General features: G+C 34.9%; 3 protein-coding genes across 7 annotated transcripts; all 3 read left to right on the top strand.

The window, feature by feature from the left end:
• Positions 1 to 1,949: 1,949 nt before the first annotated feature.
• Positions 1,950 to 7,220, top strand: LOC147286966 (3-isopropylmalate dehydrogenase 2, chloroplastic-like). Its single transcript, XM_086239846.1, has 11 exons — positions 1,950 to 2,210; positions 2,513 to 2,642; positions 2,757 to 2,868; positions 3,171 to 3,246; positions 3,351 to 3,439; positions 4,161 to 4,247; positions 5,389 to 5,505; positions 5,644 to 5,751; positions 5,905 to 5,958; positions 6,039 to 6,191; positions 6,715 to 7,220. Exons 1-11 carry the CDS (start codon positions 1,997 to 1,999, stop codon positions 6,787 to 6,789), a joined length of 1,215 nt encoding a protein of 404 aa, XP_086095972.1. The 5' UTR covers positions 1,950 to 1,996; the 3' UTR covers positions 6,790 to 7,220.
• A 1,034-nt stretch (positions 7,221 to 8,254) lies between these two features.
• BRIZ2 (zinc finger (C3HC4-type RING finger) family protein) lies at positions 8,255 to 13,694 on the top strand. 3 transcript variants are annotated; one of them, XM_086239844.1, is made up of 12 exons: positions 8,255 to 8,578; positions 9,094 to 9,209; positions 9,301 to 9,409; positions 9,539 to 9,653; positions 9,769 to 9,866; positions 11,288 to 11,394; positions 11,545 to 11,791; positions 11,891 to 11,944; positions 12,116 to 12,253; positions 12,406 to 12,470; positions 13,014 to 13,068; positions 13,257 to 13,694. In XM_086239844.1, exons 1-12 carry the CDS (start codon positions 8,339 to 8,341, stop codon positions 13,326 to 13,328), a joined length of 1,416 nt encoding a protein of 471 aa, XP_086095970.1. In that variant the 5' UTR covers positions 8,255 to 8,338; the 3' UTR covers positions 13,329 to 13,694. The 3 variants fall into 3 exon arrangements, with proteins under 3 accessions (XP_086095970.1, XP_086095969.1, XP_086095971.1); XM_086239843.1 differs by having other exon boundaries at positions 13,226 to 13,694; XM_086239845.1 differs by having other exon boundaries at positions 13,231 to 13,384.
• Positions 13,695 to 16,021: 2,327 nt separating this feature from the next.
• On the top strand, positions 16,022 to 19,134 carry LOC147286964 (RNI-like superfamily protein). 3 transcript variants are annotated; one of them, XM_086241393.1, is made up of 3 exons: positions 16,022 to 16,499; positions 16,542 to 16,584; positions 17,505 to 19,134. In XM_086241393.1, exon 3 carries the CDS (start codon positions 17,546 to 17,548, stop codon positions 18,947 to 18,949), a length of 1,404 nt encoding a protein of 467 aa, XP_086097519.1. In that variant the 5' UTR covers positions 16,022 to 16,499; positions 16,542 to 16,584; positions 17,505 to 17,545; the 3' UTR covers positions 18,950 to 19,134. The 3 variants fall into 3 exon arrangements, with proteins under 3 accessions (XP_086097519.1, XP_086097521.1, XP_086097520.1); XM_086241395.1 differs by having other exon boundaries at positions 16,022 to 16,584; positions 17,463 to 19,134; XM_086241394.1 differs by lacking the exons at positions 16,022 to 16,499; positions 16,542 to 16,584 and adding an exon at positions 16,600 to 17,355.
• Positions 19,135 to 19,454: the final 320 nt, after the last annotated feature.

Here is a 19,454-nt window from a genome sequence, read left to right as displayed (position 1 = left end):
TGCGTTAGAATTCTAATATCATATTAATATTTAAATTGCATATATATGCATATCAACCTAACAGTTTTTACCTCCAAATTATCATATTGTCAGCGAAGCCCTTGTATAATATTATTTTTCTAAAGGATATAATATTAAAGTTGTATGCTACAAATTAATTATACAAATTTTTATCAATGTCTCTTATTTCTATATTTGCAGTATTGAATAAAACATTCTTTCGGTTGTCGAGATAACCCAGTTGAAAGAGTCCTCAAATTTTGATACCCAAGTTCGATCTTACTTCCCTCCTAATAAAATAAACAAAATAAACAAAATAAAACAATAAAACAATCTTTAATTCTTTTATTTTTGTAATGAGTCATTATTTTGGGTAGAGCTCTATAACTTTTTTTTTATACATTTTTAAACCTCATTTTACCCTTACTCAAACACCCTCCAACTCGACATGTCCTTCTCCATCGTCTCCCACCTTGATTGACCCCGGCCCTCCCCGGCTCCCCCCTCCAGCCACTACGCCAATCCTTATCGGATTCCTAGCTCCTTAATTCCTATGCAACGTACTCCCTTTTCTATTTATCTCTCACTCTCATTTGGGTTCTCTTTCAGACCTTTCAACCACTCAATAAGACCAAAGTGTGAAAGCCACTGGACCAAAAAAATAGAGTGACACAGTCCATTATCTTATGTTATTTCTCACATAAATTAACATGTCAAAAACTAATAAATGAAATCAACATAAAACACAAAATTAATCTTATGGAGTTATATCCACCTACGTTTTACCATAAAAATCATTGTTACTAATTACACTTATTTGATAGTGACAGTTGCAATCTTTCCAATTTCCAAAAAAAGAAAAAAACACGCCAAGCACTTGACACAAAAAATATGAAAATTATTATAACGTAAGTTTATTTGTCAAAAAGTAGATCTAGTTGTTATTGCAACTTTTTAAATAGGTTTAGTTATCATTAAGGACTTTAAAATCATTCATTTTTTTTATTAAATTAATGTGAGGACAAATTTGGAAGTTTAAGGGGAAAAAATATAAGTGTAGTACTATAGTGTGTAGTCAAACAAGCACTAGACTAATTGATCATATCTGTTAGGGGTGTGATTTGGATAGGAAAATCCGAATCCAACCGATTCCGATTAGAAAATTTCAATTTTAGAACGTCCGAATCAAATCCAAAATTAGAAAATTCTATAAAAAAAAAAAATTGGATTGGATTGGAATTGAAATGTTTATGTAAATTCCGATCCAAAAAATTCTCAAATTTTACTAAGGCATTCCGATCCAATATTTTCAAAATTTTTTTTTAATATATTTCGTATTTATATTAAATATTTTATTATTTATTTAGTTTTCTACTATATATTTCATTAATTTGTTATTTATTTTAAACATACACATATATATATTAAAAAAAGATATATGACTAATACTATTAATATAAACATATGTATATCATAAATATATGTATATCATAAATTCATAATAACATAAATGCTAACAAAAATACCCACATTTTTTTGTTATTACTATTTTGTTTTTATTAGGGGGAGGGGGGATCGAAGCTAGGGTAATTAATTTCATTATTATTAAATATATATATATTCGAAGATGGTCTAAAAAATATTTCGAATATAAGAAAATGTTAAAATTTTGATTTTTTATTCAAAAGTTTCGAAAATATAATATTTTGAAAAAATTCAAAAATTCTTATTAATTCGAAAATTTCGAATCAGAATGAGGTGTTGAAATTCCTATTTTTTGGATTAGAAACGCCATTCCGAAATTGTTTTAATTGAAATTGGAACACTTTATTTTCGATCCAATCCGTCCGAAACACACCCCTATTATCTGTTATAAAAAAATAAAAATAAAAAAGATTTGGAACACATTAAAGAAAAAAAAAAATGCATTTTACAATTGAAGCGTGCGGAATGCTATAGAACTGCCGAACAAAGCGCAGCCCCGAGTTTGACAACAATGGCTGCTTGTCTGCAACTCAACGCTAAGCCCTTCAGGCCCCTTCTCTCTCCTAACTACGTTTCCAAGCACACCCACAAGCTTGGTAGGATCAGGTGCTCCGCAGCTTCACCCTCCAAACGCTACACCATCACTTTGCTTCCTGGCGATGGCATTGGCCCCGAAGTCATCTCCGTCGCCAAGAACGTCCTCAACCTCGCTGCCTCCATCGAAGGTTCGTTCAATTACAGATTTTTCTTAAGTTTATTTCGATTGTATACTTTGTTTGGTTTCTGAGAAACGGAAGCAGAATGGAAAAGAAAAAGGAAAGCCGTATTTGGTTTTCATTTGTTAAAAGTCCCTTACTTTCCTACATTTTCTCACTGATTCTAATAATGCTTATAGGTTTCAGAGGTAGTGTTCAACAATAAGCTTCCAGTGTGTGTGTGTGTGTAACCAAGAAACTTTTGCTGGGGACTTGATATTTTTTTTATTGTTTTTGCTATTTATATAACCAAATATATTTCTGTAAATTAGGGATTGAGTTTAAGTATCAAGAAGTGCCTGTGGGTGGAGCTGCCTTGGATTTGACTGGAGTGCCATTACCGGAAGAGACCCTTTTGGCAGCTAAGCAATCCGATGCAGTTCTGCTCGGAGCAATTGGGGGGTAGATCATTATTGTCCTTCACAATGCCTTTACTATCTTATTGATTCTTTTTTCAGTGTGCCATTTTCATTTGCCAATGGTGTAATTTACTTGTTTAAATTGTTGATTCTTAAGGTACAAATGGGATAAAAATGAAAAGCATTTGAAACCAGAAACTGGGTTGCTTAAGCTTCGAGAAGGTCTTAAAGTGTTTGCAAATTTGAGGCCTGCAACTGTTTTACCGCAGGTAATATCTGTGCTAATCCAAATTACTGGGAATTTGGTTAAATTTGTTTAGCACTTTTTCCCTTTGATGTTGTTAGTTCTTAGACTAACTGTGCACCCTAGTACATAAGATTGCGTTCAGAACATCATATTCCAAATTATTGTATTAAAAAGTGGAGGTTGACAGATTTCGTATGTTATATTAATGATAATTGAGTAACTAAAGGGTGTGCGTAATTGCTTTATCTTCTTAATACCAGTGTATCTTTATTTTCAAACTTTCCCATGACAAAAGTTTGTCATTTTATATTATTACTCTTTCAGCTGGTGGATGCTTCAACATTGAAGAAAGAGGTTGCTGAAGGGGTTGACCTTATGGTTGTAAGGGAGCTCACTGGAGGTTAGTACAGAATATTTAAACTAGTAATCAACCAACTGAACTCTCATCTGTTGAATTTTTCTTACTTGAATTAATCTTGTCATTCTTGTTTTCTGCTGAAATAGGTATATATTTTGGAAAGCCAAGGGGTTTTGGCACCAATGAAAACGGTGAGGAGATTGGCTACAACACAGAGGTGTACGCTGCCTATGAGGTAGTTTCTGATTTTTGCGTAAACTTCAACGTTAAATTCCTGGTTTTCTGGTTTTCTGAGAGTGAAAGCTTCACCAATGAGGTCTGCATTCAGAAGATTTCACTTTGCACTGTGACAACTGAAAAAAGTAATGGAAAATAGATCACTCTCCCAGATTCTGTACCTTCTTTAAGGACTTAAAAGTGTATTTATAATTTATACCATTTTTAATCCCGCCTCCTCTATGTAGGCCTTTTCTTTATGACATGGCTCGAATCTAGTTTGCAGCTTTGACATAACCATGTTAAAGTTTCTTAGTCTATATGTTACCTGTGTGGCAAACAAAGCAGGGAGAGGATCACAAATTTGGGTTACTGTGTGGCCTTTCCATTCGTTTCTATTTTATAGGGGATGGGGGTGGGAGACGTGGGTAGGGGTGTTTATAAGATGATGCAGAGTAGTTTATTGCAATAAAAGAAATATGCAACAACTTTGTGAATGTGCATTGACTTTTCCCTGCTGAAGAGTTTACAAGCATTTCATTGTATTGGACTACTGGTAAATTACAGCCATTAAGGGATTTCTTAGTTGAAATGGTAACTTTATAATTGTTTGGTCTGCTTTTAATAATAAGATATTCAGAACTTGTTTTGTGAGTTTCTCCTCATTTCTTATTGTTTAATAGTTCTTCATATTTCATTGTGTGCACATGCTTATTTAACGTGAAGTAATTTCTTTCCAGATTGATCGCATTGCTCGTGTTGCTTTTGAGACTGCTCGGAAGCGGCAGGGGAAGCTCTGCAGTGTTGACAAAGCAAATGTGTTGGAGGTACATTTTCTTATTGAAACAACTTTCCACTCTTCTTTACATAAATTTGAGGTTATTTAGGAAAGTTGTGAGAAATTTTTTTAAATGTTTCCTGAATAGAAGCTGCAAACATTTTCCTGTGTTGATAATAGCATTATATTCGACAAGTCTAAAGATTCATATTCTTCAGCTTTCTGATGCATAATCAATGAGTTGATTGTGTCTAAATGCTCCCTTACAGATTACAAGAAGTTTTGCATAATTTTCAGAACAAATTTCATTGGTTTCTACACATGTGGATTTATTAAGGCTCAGCTTTTGGCTTGAGTTTCTGACCAAAAAAAAAAAAAACAGATTTTGGCGTGAGTTATGAAAAGCATTTAAAATAACTGGTTGTGCCCCTTTGGCACTGTTATAATAAAATCATTTCATACGAAAACGAAAATTATGGGTGTTTAACCTGGCTTCTATATATGAATGATGGGTGACCTGTATATGCTAACCTTTTATTAACGTAATTGCTTGTTGATTAAAATGGGAACCAAATTATTTGATACTGGTGCATGTGATGGAAAAAGAGGCAATAGCTGAGAAGTTCTTGTGCTAAACTCATGCCATTTTAAAAACAATTAGTACCAAAGATATTAATACACACACACACAGATATATATTAAATTACTGGTGAAAATGAATTAATTAGCTGTCATTGGCCTTTGGGCCTGATAACACCTCCTCCCTCATTACAAGTTACAAAGGCTGTTGGGTTTCCATGACGATGTTGGAAAGTGGGATACTTTAGACTGTTTGGTGAAGAGGTCCACTTCCACTTGTCTATTTGTCTTTCATCGACTTATCCAAACAATCTAATGATTGCCTTCAATCTGATCATAGCCTTTCAAGATCATTTAGCCAATCTATTGCACTGAAGTATGTTAGTTCTTGGGCCATAATGATCATTGACACTGCAGGCCCAATATGGATTGCTGCCAATGTTGCTTGTGGTTGTTTGGGGAAAGGAAATGTCAGAAATATGTATAGGCTACTTGACAATATTGTTTTTTGCATGTCTGTTTCTTTTTCTTCCTTGCAGACATGCTTAAGTTATATTATAAGTCTATAACATCTCTTATAATATTGATATATTAATTCAATGGATATCTAGGCGTCGATGTTTTGGAGGAAAAGAATCATGGCAATAGCCTTAGAATATCCTGATGTGGAACTCTCACACATGTATGTTGATAATGCTGCAATGCAGCTTGTTCGTGATCCAAAACAGGTTCGTTTTAAGTCCATTGGAATTACCCTTCTTTCATTCATACTAGGATCAAGAAATGTTGGATGAGACGAACAAAATTATTGAGCGTCCGAAATGAGAATTTCCGGTCTCACAATGTTAGCCTATGAAAAATTGCAGTTTGATACGATTGTCACAAACAACATATTTGGCGATATATTATCTGATGAGGCCTCAATGATTACTGGAAGTATTGGGATGCTTCCATCTGCTAGTCTTGGCGAATCGGTATGGCAAACTCTGTCTCTCAATTGTTCAAGTTTAGGTCCATATGTGTCAGGAATTTATTTTTTTATTGGACTTTCTAGTCGTGCCTTTTCAATCCAAGGATAAGTTTGGATTCCTTTTGATCTGATTATATCAAATTTCCGATTGGCACAGGGTCCTGGACTTTTTGAACCCATACATGGTTCTGCTCCTGATATTGCTGGACAGGTTGGTTTGCCTACACATCAAATCATCTTCTCTATGGAGTACCATGAGTTTAATATAGAATTTAATGGTCTAAAATGCAGGATAAAGCAAACCCATTAGCAACAATTCTCAGCGCTGCTATGCTTTTGAAGTACGGTCTAGGGGAAGAAAATGCTGCAAAGAGAATTGAGGTGGCAGTTCTAGATACTTTGAATAGGGGTTTTCGAACGGGTGACATATATTCCGCTGGAACTGTATGTACATTTTTTAATTTCTCACATTCTCAGTCTCATTTCTTCTTTCTGTTCCTTTGGTAGGGAAACTTGATAGCCACAAATTATTATAATGCTCTTTCCTTTTGTTGAAAACAAATGAATGATATGGAATATAACATTTAGATGGTTTAGCCTATCTTTATGTTTGATCCTATAGTCCTTATATTGGTGGGATTAAATTGAATATTCTGGTTGATAAACCATTATACCTTGGGTATGGTGGTGTGGGATAGTTAGATGAGGAGAAAAAATAAAACAAAGGAAAAAAATTGGTATGGTAATAATAGCTCAATATTAAAATGCTGAAAGATACATATGTAATATTTATTTATGCATGGCTTTCTTCTGGTTTATAGCTTGAATCATGATAGACGGAGCTTCTATTAAAATTCTTGAATCCATCTTTTCCATTGATTTGTACAGTAATAGTTGCTTACAGTTCAGTGTAAGGATTTCTTATGTTGAATGATTGACCATTGATGGCTAACATTAGCTTATACAGAAATTGGTAGGATGCAAAGAAATGGGTGAAGAGGTATTGAAGGCGGTAGATTCCCAAGTTCCTTCCCCAGTATGAACTGATGCATTGATCAGCACTGACGTCAAGGGCTCAATATGGTTCCACCGCTACCAATGTATTCTAACATCATCTCGGGAGTGAGGAAGCCATTGCGATCAGCTGAAAGCAAGTCCATAGATCTCATCCAGTATGATTTTTTCTTTTCAAGGGTTTCCTTTATTGTTCTTTCTCCTCCTTTTTCCCTCTTTTCTTTAGGTGAAACAAAACCATTTTTGTAACTGTACCTCAATTTTAATTTTATTTTAACCTTTTGAGTTGGTGTTATGTCCAAGACTTCGTCTTTGTTTAAAATAGTCGTAGACTCATCATGGATTGTTGTAATTTATGGAAAAATTGGTGCCTAAAAATGGAGATTGACAGACATATTTTGCATCTTCTAAGATAATTCATAAGAGATCCCGATTGGCTTGCTTCCTGCATTTTGTTTATGGAGTGTTATGGTTTGGTCCCTCTTAGTTTATTCATATTTATTTTTTATAATGAAAACTTTATTTTAGAAAAACAAAGGGTTTACGAAAGGACACATTCCATCCTTGGTTGCTCTGCTCCAAGCCTGATTAAACATATCAGAAAAATTAAGAGATATATCCACTCTCTGTCAATGAAGACCGTTTGTCTCCAAACAAGTTTTGCTGGCTTACAGTTCCAAAGGGCATGGTTACGCCTTCAACATATGCTGACAAGTTTTCCACAGTGAGTCGTGGGAGATTTTCCTGGAAAAGTGACAAACCCTAAATAGAAGCCCATCAAAATACACATGAAACAACAAAAGCAAACCCTAAAATGGCAACAAAGGGTTTGGAGGGACATTAGGGTCAAATTTAGGATTTTGGTTTGGAGGGAACATAGAGAGGTTTTGGGGTAGGGGAAACCCCAAAAGCCCTAAAACCAAAACACACCGGCAAAGAATAGAGGCTGTAAGCAATATAGCAAAATTAGCACGAAGTTAAACAAACATGAGAAGGGAACTGTGGAAGATGGGGGGTGGTGGCCACCCTAGCTCGCTAAGGGCAAAACTTTGATGAAAATAGGAACATAATCGATTTGTGAAACACCCCTTTATACATTTTGCACATGTTTCATGAAAGAGGGAAAGATTTAGCTGCAGTACCTAAACTTTGTCGGTTGTGTCAGTTCAAGATAGTCCATACTTAACTTCGTCAAGTCTATCACTACTTCGTCCAAAAGTACAGGTGCTGAAGGATAATTTTACAAAAAGCTTGATAGAACTGACAAAATGAACCATTTTGACACAATATAAAAAATTTTAAGGCGCATAATGATACAAACCAAAATTCATACACTGAAATGATTTAGGGGTCAACGCTTTGGTTTATTCAATTTGAACGGCGGTCAACTCATCAGAAAATTAATGTTTGTATTTCCAAAAAAAATTAAAAAACCTTATTTTTTGGGACCTTTAACAAGAAAAAAAGAAAAAGAAAATTGATTGTGAGCTCAACGCGCGTATACCGTTCTTTAACTACCACTGTCACCTTCTGGTTCTTCTCCCGCTAAACTAAAACTCCGTCATTTATTACTCTCCATGTCACCGAGTTCGAGCACAGCACATGCCGGAGCCTCGCCGGCCGAGGTCTTCAGGCCATCGCCGGCGATGATTCCCGGCGAGCCCAGCGACTCTTCGTGTTCCTCTTCCTCCTCAATCTCCAACATCACGCAGGCCTTTCCTTTCTCCTCCGGAAACCCTAGAATCGAAGAGACCAGAGGCATCATGCTTCTCTACCGCGACGACGACGCCGTTTCGGGCTCACCTTCTAATCTCCCTGTACGCTCATTTAACTTTTTACTTATTTATATATTTATTTCGAATTTTATGTGGAAATGAAGGTTTTGTCTGAAGCTAAGTACTGTTTCGGGGACCTAAACTTAGTAAAATCAAAGTTTTTGTGTAAATGTTAAGGGATTGCTTTACATTTTTAGTTTCATGTTAAATTATGCATATAAATTGTTGGAATTGGAACTTTACTATTTTCCCAGAAATTTATAGGAAAATTTTGTAAATAACACTTTTGATTTAGCCTTACAATTTCCTAAGGCTCGGTCCTAGTCGTTGATTTTGTATGTTAAACTATTTAACATACAAAGTGTGAATTGTTTTTCCCTTTGTTGATGTGTGTTGAACTTTGAAATCTTAAGAAAAAGTATCCTACGAAATTTGTTGTAATAGAATCTTTTAGATGCTGAAGTTTGTTATTTGGAAATTGTTATCAAACTAACTTGAACAACCTGGGCTAAAGCAAAAAAGACAATGTGAGATTGATTGAGGTGTCCACTTTGTAGGTTGGAAGGAAGCCACTTGTTTGTGTGCTTGGAGTGCCGAATCACATGACATATGCAGACTTCTGCCAGTTGTGTGGCTCATTCATTCAGCATATTTTGGAGATGCGGATTGTCAGGTTCTGTATTTGAAAGTATTGCCATTTTTGGTCCTACATTTTCTGTTATGTTGTTGAATTTCAATTTTGATTTTGATTTTTTGGGGTTTAGGAATGATGGAATGGAGGATCGTTATAGCATTTTGATTAGGTTTGATAGTCAGGACTCCACAGATGATTTCTACAAACACTTCAATGGGAGCCGATTCTCATCGCTAGAGGTTGTCTTCACATACTTTATATTCATTGACATAGATACATGGTGTATTGACTTGAAGGGGTTCAACAGATAACAACAGTTCTTAGTTTTTATTGTTTTCATCTTATTTATTATCTTGGACTTAATATAGGTGGAGGTTTGGCGCATACTTTTCACAGTAGATGTGCAATACACTGGTTCAATAGAACATGCACAGGCATCTGCTGCAAGCTCAACTGAGCAGCCATCATGTCCAGTCTGTCTTGGTATGCATACATAAGCATAGATCTATGTGACAACATGAATTTTATATTTAGGGTTTGTTGTTTTTCTTGTGTCCTTAGTTTTCAAATATTTCTTACTTAAAACTTTATTTTACAGAGAGATTAGACCAAGATATGGGTGGAATTCTGACAACTATCTGCAATCATTCTTTTCATTGCTCTTGCATTTCAAAATGGACGGATTCTTCTTGTCCTGTAAGTAATTTGCAAGTGCTTCTACTCTTTTCTTTGGTATGTGTATATATGTGTGTGTGTGATTGTGTTTCTGTCCTCTAAGTAATTTGGAAAATGCTTCCACATTTTTTGTTCATGTGTATGTTTGTGTGTGTAGATATGCGTGCAATTGTAAGACCATGTTTAGAAGTTAGCATACTAGAATAGATTGGGCTCTTTTTTCCCTTCCTCCTCCCTAGCATACTATGCTACTACTAGAATAGATTGGGCTCTTTTTTCCCTTCCCCCTCCCTCGCATACTATGCTACATGCTCGTTTCAGTTGGCTTAGTGTTGGGAGACTCAGGTTCCACCTTATGTACAAAGAGACGGAACTCAACCAATGTTGTTTAGCATGATTCTTTTGGCTAAAAATGATGAATGTTCAGATTATCATTTGGTATGTAAAATCCAGAAGTTCTTTATACTTTGTATCATCACTCTTATTATCGTGAATCTGATAGAAGGAATTTTAGGAGGCCTCATGCACTAGTAATCAATTAATGTTTGCAACCATAGAAAAATTTCACACTGTCAAGTGCAAGCATTGTTTCTGATTCTGGGAAGCGGACAAAGGTGTTAAAGGTTATGACTATCAAAATCTCCCCTCCCAGGATACCATGTTAGTTGGACCAATGCTAGGTAATCACCTGTTGTAATTAGTTGGTTCTTCATAAGGACTGTAATTGGTGTAATTTAAATGTCATACATGAATTCTTTGGGAGCTCTGCCCTTTAAAGCACAGTTACCAACTTTTTGACCTGTGCTTGGTTTTTATTCCCCACTTATCATCTGATCCTATTTAATTTTGATAAATAGTTATGTAAGAAGTATGAAAGGGATGGAGGCCAACTGGCCAAATACATGGTAACCTACAAAGGATCATTCACAAAATCAAAAGGGAAAGGTAATGATAGTAAAAGAGAAAAAAGGAAAGCAATACACTCAGACCCCATAATTGAAAGTATGAAGGAAGCTCAAATAAACTTAAGCCTGAAAATGATGGTGCTGTTAGAGCCAAGAAATGAAACTGTTAAGGAAACTCTCTTATCCTATGTCCGTTTCCTTTTAGCTACTTCTGTTTTAGTTTCTTTACTTTTTTCTCATATACCTGTATAGATTCTTTTATTTTTGAAGGATAAAAAGTAAAATTGACTGAATAAATTTAATTAACTGTAACTACTCAAGCTCTGAATGCTCAAGAGGTGGAGAACATAGATTACCAGTTCTCTTTGGGTCAATCCATGGTTAAGCTGCACTGCAGTCTGTGATTTGGCTACAGCTTTTATTTATTAACTTGTTGTATTTATTTTCCGGCTAGATGAAGCTGCGTTATGCTTATACAGTTAACTTTGCAAGGTAGGCACTTGGTAGTTATTAACTTGTCTACCACACATTATTCAGGTATGCCGATATTGTCAGCAGCAGCCTGAAAAGTCTAATTGTATTGTTTGTCAAACTTCTGAGAATCTTTGGATGTGTGTTATCTGTGGTTTTGTTGGCTGTGGGAGGTAACAATTCTTTTGAAACCTTTGATTCCCATTTTTCTTATCACTTTTGGATCTCTCTCTCTCTCTCTCTCTCTCACACACACACACACACACACACACCCAAGTATGTGTCTTTATCATGCAGTTGCTAATCTGAAAATTTTGGTGTAGGTATAAAGAAGGACATGCCATAAGACATTGGAAAGAAACACAACATTGCTATTCTCTTGAATTGGAAACGCAACGTGTATGGGATTATGCAGGAGACAATTATGTTCACCGCCTGATTCAATCTAAAACTGATGGAAAATTGGTTGAATTGAATTCACATTGTCAGAATGCTAATGATAGGTGTGAAAGTTGTGAGTGTGTAGATTCTGGATTCAGTGAGGCTCTTTTGAACAGTAAAGTAGATGCTGTAATGATTCTATTCTTTGTGTCAATTGATACTTACAATAACATTGCTATTATGTTCTTTGTAGTTTGCAGTTCTCACATTTTTTAATATTATCTGCAGATTGTTAATGAGTACAATGAACTGCTTGCTGCCCAACTTGAGAACCAAAAAGTGGTAAGTTCATTCTTCTAATTCCTTGCTAAGAGTTCTTCAGTTTATACTTTGACACTGCATGAGATTTCTGGTCTTACTTCATCCTAATTACTTGATAGATGTTGTGGTTTAAATACGGATACTTTTTTTTCAATGCTGCTATTAGATTGATATCTTTTGCTGTGATTGCAGTATTTTGAATTGTTACTGCAAGAAGTTAAAGAAGGAACTGATAGAGAAATTTCTAATGCTGTTGAGAGGTCTGTGGCACTAAAGAAAATGCAGGCCAAGGTGGACAGATGTGTAAAAGAGAAGAAGTTTCTTGATGATGTAAGTGTCAACACTTGTGCATCTTGAGTAGCTCGTTGACAAATTCATGTGCTTCTTATTCAATCATTATTTTAGTATTCTTGCATATATCATCTATATGAGATATCGCCTAGCCAGCAACTGGTTAAAGATCTTTTTGCTTCTCCATGCAGCTTAATGAGAATCTTTTGAAGAATCAGGATATTTGGAAATCAAAGATACTTGAAACTGAAGAGAGGTATTGGTTTCTCCCTTTCTTTTTCTTTTTCTTTTTTTTATTCTTTTTCACATCTTCCCAAAAGTTCAGTGACTTGAGATGGTACTGAGCAATTTGATGGCTTATTAATGATGGTGATCCCATGACATACTTTTTAAATCTCTCTCTCTCTCTCTCTCTCTCTCTCTCTCTCTCTCTCTCTCTCTCTCTCTCTCACACACACACACACCACACCCATTCATTTATATGAGAAGGTTTCCAGTCATAGTTGACCACCCGTAGATAGATCATAATGCTATGCATTCAACTCCAAACTCTTCCCTTGAAAAGCTCAGGAAGTTTAAATTGTATCGTACTAAAGCAATAGGCAGCACTCTCAGGCCAACACTTATTTATGTATCACTTACTAATTTTTTTTTTTTTTTCTCGTTTGAGAGAATCTTGGCGAACCATTTTGTAGATTTTCTGACCCAGTGTAAAATTTATTTATTTGTTTTTCTGCCGTTATTGCTTTATTGAACCTATTTCGTCCAGCCTTATTAGACCTAATGCTTGTACTTGCAGGGAGAAAAAGGTTTTGAAACTGAAGGATGACAAGATAAGCGAGTTAGAAGAGCAGGTGATAAAAGATTGTCAGACTTTTTCCTTTTGTTCAGAAAAAAAAAAAAAAGGAAAAAACAAATCCATGCTAGACAGTTTCAATGCCTGGCCTTAATATTTAAGCATTGGTCTAAACTAACCTGAACTTTCATTGCTAAATTTTTACCTTTTTGCAGCTTAGGAATTTGATGCTGTACCTTGAAACAGGGAAGACAGTGGAGCACTTATCAATATCAGATGAAATTAAGGGGAACGGCACTGTCCATCCAGTATCGGTAGAGTCGTCTTCAAGGAATGGCTCAAAGGGTGCCTCAAAGACTAATAACAGGAGAAGCTAAGGTGTATCATTCCATGAGTTGCTTGCGTTTCCAACGTTACGTATCAACTTGGGGCCTTTTTATTCCTTCTATATTTTGTGGTTGCCAAGTTTGTGTATGGCAAGGGGGAATATGATTTTCTTAATTTCGGCATTGTATAGTATCTTATCATAAAGATGGTGATGGCTGATGGATGTTGAAAATTTATGCATACTCAACAATACTTGAAAACAAACCTTTATGGCTGATGGATGCTAAAGGGGATACTTGTACAGATATGCTCAAGGTTTTGTATTAAAAATTTATGTACTTGAACAGACCTTTCTGACCCTCAAAAATATCACACAGCAAACATGTGATGTTACGGACGCATAGAAAAGTTTCTCCTGTTCCTTCAGGCAGCATCATTTAGGAAAAGAACTCGTTGATAATTTCCACACATCTTTGCTAGTAAAGACCTGCATACTCTAAACATCTACTTTCTTGGATAACTAGAATTCTATTGTCTACTTCTTAGGACATTTTAAGGTAAAGCTAATTCATGTTGCACATCATTAAAGAAGTTTTCATTGCTAAAATATAAAGAAAAGTATATTAATGCAACGAAATTAAATTAAAATATACGCAATTTAACACAAGTGAGTGACCCCCTTAGATTTAAGTATTTAACACAACAATCGAAATGAAGTGAATTATCTAACCCTTATATCGATACATTGTCCCTCACTTGTTCTTCAAATTAAATATATATATATATATAAATATAATAATAACAATAAAATAAAATAAAAAAACTTTTTCAGTAGGCAAGCTTTTTCACTTGGCAAAATAGCAATCTTGAAGAAGAGGTCTTCATTCATCGCTGAATTGATGATTCGTAGGAATCGTATTATGGGTCTCTTGCCAGGTTTTATTGGCAATGTAAACCCTCCTGCACAATCTGCATAATGTCGATGGAATCAAATGTTGATCGAGCAAATTGTGTCAGATAAGGTTGAACTCACGCCCTTGTTATCCACATTTATCTTATCTTCTCTATTAGTAATAATCCTATAGAATCTAATTATAACTTTTCAGTATTTCGATATATACAATGCTTTTTTCACAATAATTGGTCATGTATTTAATCGTATGAGGAGTTGACTATACATTGTGAAGAAGTGTGAAAAAATTGATTATTAATCATGAAAAGCATGTTGTATACATCCGTTGTAATTTCTCAAAAAGTTAGAAAAGTAGTTAAATTCTGTAGTATATTAGTTCTATTGATTGGCAGTAGATCGCTGCCATTAAAACACATTACAATATTGCATGTTCTTTTCAATTCAACTAAACATTATGGTACAAAGAACTAAACATTCACTCTTCCATTTCTACATCTTGCAAATAATAATACAATACAATTCTCCTTGGGCTGAGGTACTTTTCCTAATAATTCTCATTTGGTAAAACATTTCAATTACCTGAAATTCTTATTCCTGATTTTCCTTTTTCTTTAAGGTATGATATTAGGTTCAGCTTAAAAAAATAATAAATTACATTTAAATCAATAAAATATTTTAATATTACATAATAGTTAATGTAAATTTTCTTTTTTCATAAAGGTCAATGAGTTTTGAAATTATATCTCATTTTAGTCACAAAGCTCAATCCACTTAATGATATCATGTACTTTAGTGCATTGAAAAATACCAATTTGCCATTCCATTTTTTTTATTACTTATAGGCGTAAAATTATAGCACTGCCTTTAATTTAGTTCAGGGTTTAGAAATAGCATGCAAAGTATATAAATGAATTTTAGCAATAAAAAAAAACCTAATACAAATATAAATTTGAATAGTTTAGCAATAAAAAACAAATACAAATATAAATGAAGTTTAGCAGTCAAAAACAAAACCTAATACAAATATAAATTTGAATAATTTAGGAGTAAAAAACAAATACAAATATAAATGAAGTTTAACAGTAAAGAACAAAACCTAATACAAAACTTAAGTTGTTTTGCTGCGTAGCAATAAAAAACAAAACTTAATACAAATATAAATTTGAATAGTAATGTATGTTTATTAATCTATTGTAATTTATTTTTTTCATTTTGGTCAATAATGACTAAAATAAAATTATAAAAAAAGTGCATTGATTAAAAAGATAATTACAAACAAGTCCACTTTTAGAGCTATTTGTACAAAAAAAACCCACTTAAAAAGTTGAATGACAAATAAGTCCACTCTTTTGTACAAATAAGTCTACGTTATGTTTTTTTCCATGATTTTTTTTTTAAACTAAGTAAATTGTCACAGTAACAATGATTACTACTGCCAAACAGTAGCAATTAATAGTGTATTTTTACAATTTAAATAGCTACTGTCAAATAGTAGCAATTAATAGAATTTTTTTTTAATTTAAATAGTTACCGTCCAACAGTAACAATTAGCTTCTTCTTCTTCCATTTCGTCTCCTTAGGCATGTTTGGGTTCTAGATCCCTTTTTTCCTTTTCTTCTTTTCTTCTTTTTAAAATCCAGCACTCTCTCTCTCTGAACTCATCTTCTTCTTCTTTTCTCTCCCCCTCAATTTCTCTCTCTTCTCTCCTCGTATCCTCCCTCTGCCTCACTTTCTCTCTACCTCTCCTCTCTCTCAGCCCCGAAACCCAATCCCCCAGCCTCAACCGCCGTCCTCCCCCTCCCCCTGCATCCTCTCTCTTGTTGCCTCCCTCGATTGACGCCAGTGGACCGACTGGGTATCGGTTTTTTGCAACTAGACCGAATGGATCTGTGGATTGTAGATCTGAGTTTTTTAAAAAAAAACCCTTGATTAAAATGTAATTACGAAAAATTTTATTAATTTATTTGTAATTAGCCAAAAAAAAAAGTTATGATATTATATTTTAAACAAACAGAAAGTATGCTATGTGTTGGATACTTACGAGTTACGATAGCTCAAAATATTTCGTTAAAAAAAAGAGAGTAATAACTTGCGATATTTGGTTTTTAGCAAAGAAAACAAAAAAACTTTACAAAAATTGGTCATGACTATGAGATGATTGCCGCTTGAACGATCCAGATTGAACAAACACTCAATAGTTCTTGTGACCAAATCCAGAGGATTTGGATCTTCAAACAGAAACCCATATCATCTTCAATAAAGCCTTTTTACAATATCCATCTTCTTCGGCCTTCCTTGCAATTAGCGATTTAGCATCATCATCTCCAATTTGAGGTAAGATTTCTTATGTTTTTGGTACTCTGGTTTCAGCTCTTGGCTTTTTCACTGTGTCATTTCATATCTTAATTTCCTTGGAGATCGGCCATAAACTAAATCTGATTACAGTTAATTCTCTCTAGATTGAATATGTCTATTTTTATGCACTTTTAAATGTTTCTGTTGTTGTTTTGTACGGCTTGGTTATTGTAGGCATTGACATGATTAACGGGTAGTTGTCAAATTTATTATTATTTAAAAAAAAAAAAAAAACGGAAATTATGTGTTTTTTCTTTGGGTCTAATAGGAAATGGTTTTTCTTCAATTTGGTTGGATCAAGTAGCGGAATTTTAGATTTTTTTATATGGGTTACTTGAATTATAGGGTATATAACTAGTTTGTTGGATATGACGTTGTTCTGAGCTGAACTCTCGTCTTTGGGTGATGAGCACTTTCTTCGTCCTTTCTTGTGAATTTTCCTTTTTATGCTTGATTCTTTAAGCATAGATAAGTTTCCTTTTATTTTTCATTGGATTTTATTTGAAAACTGTTAGAAAGGAAACTGAAATCTTCATACTTTTTGTAAAATTGTTAGTTTTATGTTATTCTGTTCTGGGTGGTCTTTGAAAGACTTTGTTTTGTTGGTATCCAAATGTTATTGGAGTAGCTCCCTTGGAAATTAGGGTGTTCAAGTGAAAAAGCTTGCATTTTGCTTTCCAATTCATAAAAAGAGGGATAGTCGCATTTGAGAAACACTCATCAGTGTTTATTCAGAGTCAAAATTTATGTGTAAGTGTTTGACACAAAAATATCATGTTTGTTTTTATCATTTCTCAGCTTTAATTATGAATATTCTTAATTCCTTTACCTTACCAAGTTCCCTTTTTTCTCCCCAGTTAGGCTAAAATTTCCCATGTTCGTTTTCGTTACAATCTCAGGTGGTGCTGCTCTATGTTTAGTAAAGGAAATTTCTTTTTAGATGGATTTTTTGCCAGACCAGTTAGTTTGGGAAATCCTGAGCAGGATTAAGAAACCCACTGACAGAAACTCCGTGTCTTTAGCATGTAAACGCCTACATGAATTGGATAATGAACAGAGACAATCTCTTCGGGTTGGTTGTGGATTAGACCCTGCAAATGAAGCTTTGACTTCTCTCTGCAGTAGGTTTCCCAACTTGACAAAGGTAGAGATAACTTACTCTGGCTGGATGTCCAAACTTGGAAAGCAGCTGGATGACCAAGGGCTTCTTATTCTTTCCAATCACTGTCCTTCTATGATTGATCTCACATTTAGTTACTGCACATTTATCACTGATGTGGGCCTTCGTCACTTGTCTTCTTGCTCAAAACTTTCAGCTTTGAAGTTGAATTTCACCCCAAGGATAACTGGCTGTGGCATATTATCTCTTGTTGTGGGCTGCAAAAACCTCACTATTCTGCACCTTATTCGTTGTTTAAATGTTAGCAGTGTCGAGTGGCTTGAATATCTTGGCAAGCTTGAAACACTTGAAGATCTATCAATTAAGAATTGTAGAGCTATTGGGGAGGGAGATTTGATCAAGCTAGGTCCTAGTTGGCAAAAACTGAAATGCTTGCAATTTGAGGTGGATGCCAATTACAGGTATATGAAAGTTTATGATCGTTTAGCTGTGGATCGATGGCAAAAGCAGTGGGTCCCATGTGAGAATATGGTGGAACTTAGCTTGGTAAATTGCATCATCAGCCCAGGGAGGGGGCTTGCTTGTGTGTTGGGGAAGTGCAAGAATTTGGAGAAGATTCACTTGGACATGTGTGTTGGGGTAAGGGACTGTGACATCATAGGCTTAGCCCAAAAATCAAAAAACCTTCGCTCCATTTACCTCCGAGTTCCGTCAGACTTCTCACTTCCTCTTCTGATGAATGACCCATTGAGATTAACTGATGAATGCTTAAAAGCCTTGGCTCAGAACTGTTCGATGCTGGAATCTGTCAGGATTTCTTACTCTGATGGGGAGTTCCCTTCATTTTCCTCATTCACGTTAGATGGAATCCTTACTTTGATTCAGAAGTGCCCTGTGCGAGAACTTTCTTTTGACCAAGTGTATTCCTTCAACGACGCCGGGATGGAATCTCTTTGCTTGGCTCAACATCTTGAAACCTTGGAGCTTGTCAGATGTCAAGAGATAAGTGATGAGGGGCTGCAGCTTGTGAGCCAGTTTCCCAGATTGTCCATTTTGCGCCTAAAGAAGTGTTTGGGGGTTTCTGATGATGGGTTAAAGCCACTTGTGGGGTCATACAAACTGGAATTGTTGGCTGTGGAAGATTGTCCTCAAATTTCTGAAAGAGGAGTCCTAGGCTCTGCAAAATCTGTATCTTTCAGACATGACTTGTCATGGATGTACTGAAGTTGTTTCTGGATCAGATAAGCAGTATCAACTATCAAGGCTTGTCTGGTTTCTGCGGCCATTCATTTATCCATTTGTTGTAATTAATTTTAGATGGCTTTATACTGTAAAGTATTGTATTGTGAATGTTATGTTTGTACTATTTGTAATTAACTCAATGATTTGTCAGAATAAATTATGGTATTCATTAATTTGCCTTCACTGATAACACATAATGATCTTGCAAATTGTGGATTCATGTATATCTTGCAAACTTGTGACCAGTGGAGTTCGAAAAGCATTCATTTGTATTGCTTACTCTAATGCAGCATAATTGCCATACAGGTGACTACTATATGCTAACACAGTGCATGATGTGATGAGTTCATTTGATATCATGCAATTAATAAAACAAAGAAATGAATTTTTGTTAAAAGATGATCTCGATGGAGGAAAACACAAGAGTAAAATACATAAAGAGGTTGGCCACTGCCGGTCAATCAGCATAACCGCTTCAACAGCATGT

Source organism: Dryas octopetala, chromosome 4, assembly GCF_963921425.1.
Source record: "Dryas octopetala chromosome 4, drDryOcto1.1, whole genome shotgun sequence".
Lineage (NCBI taxonomy): Eukaryota > Viridiplantae > Streptophyta > Magnoliopsida > Rosales > Rosaceae > Dryas > Dryas octopetala.
The sequence above is the reverse complement of the archived record's forward strand: the minus strand, read 5'-3'. Positions and strand labels throughout refer to the sequence as shown.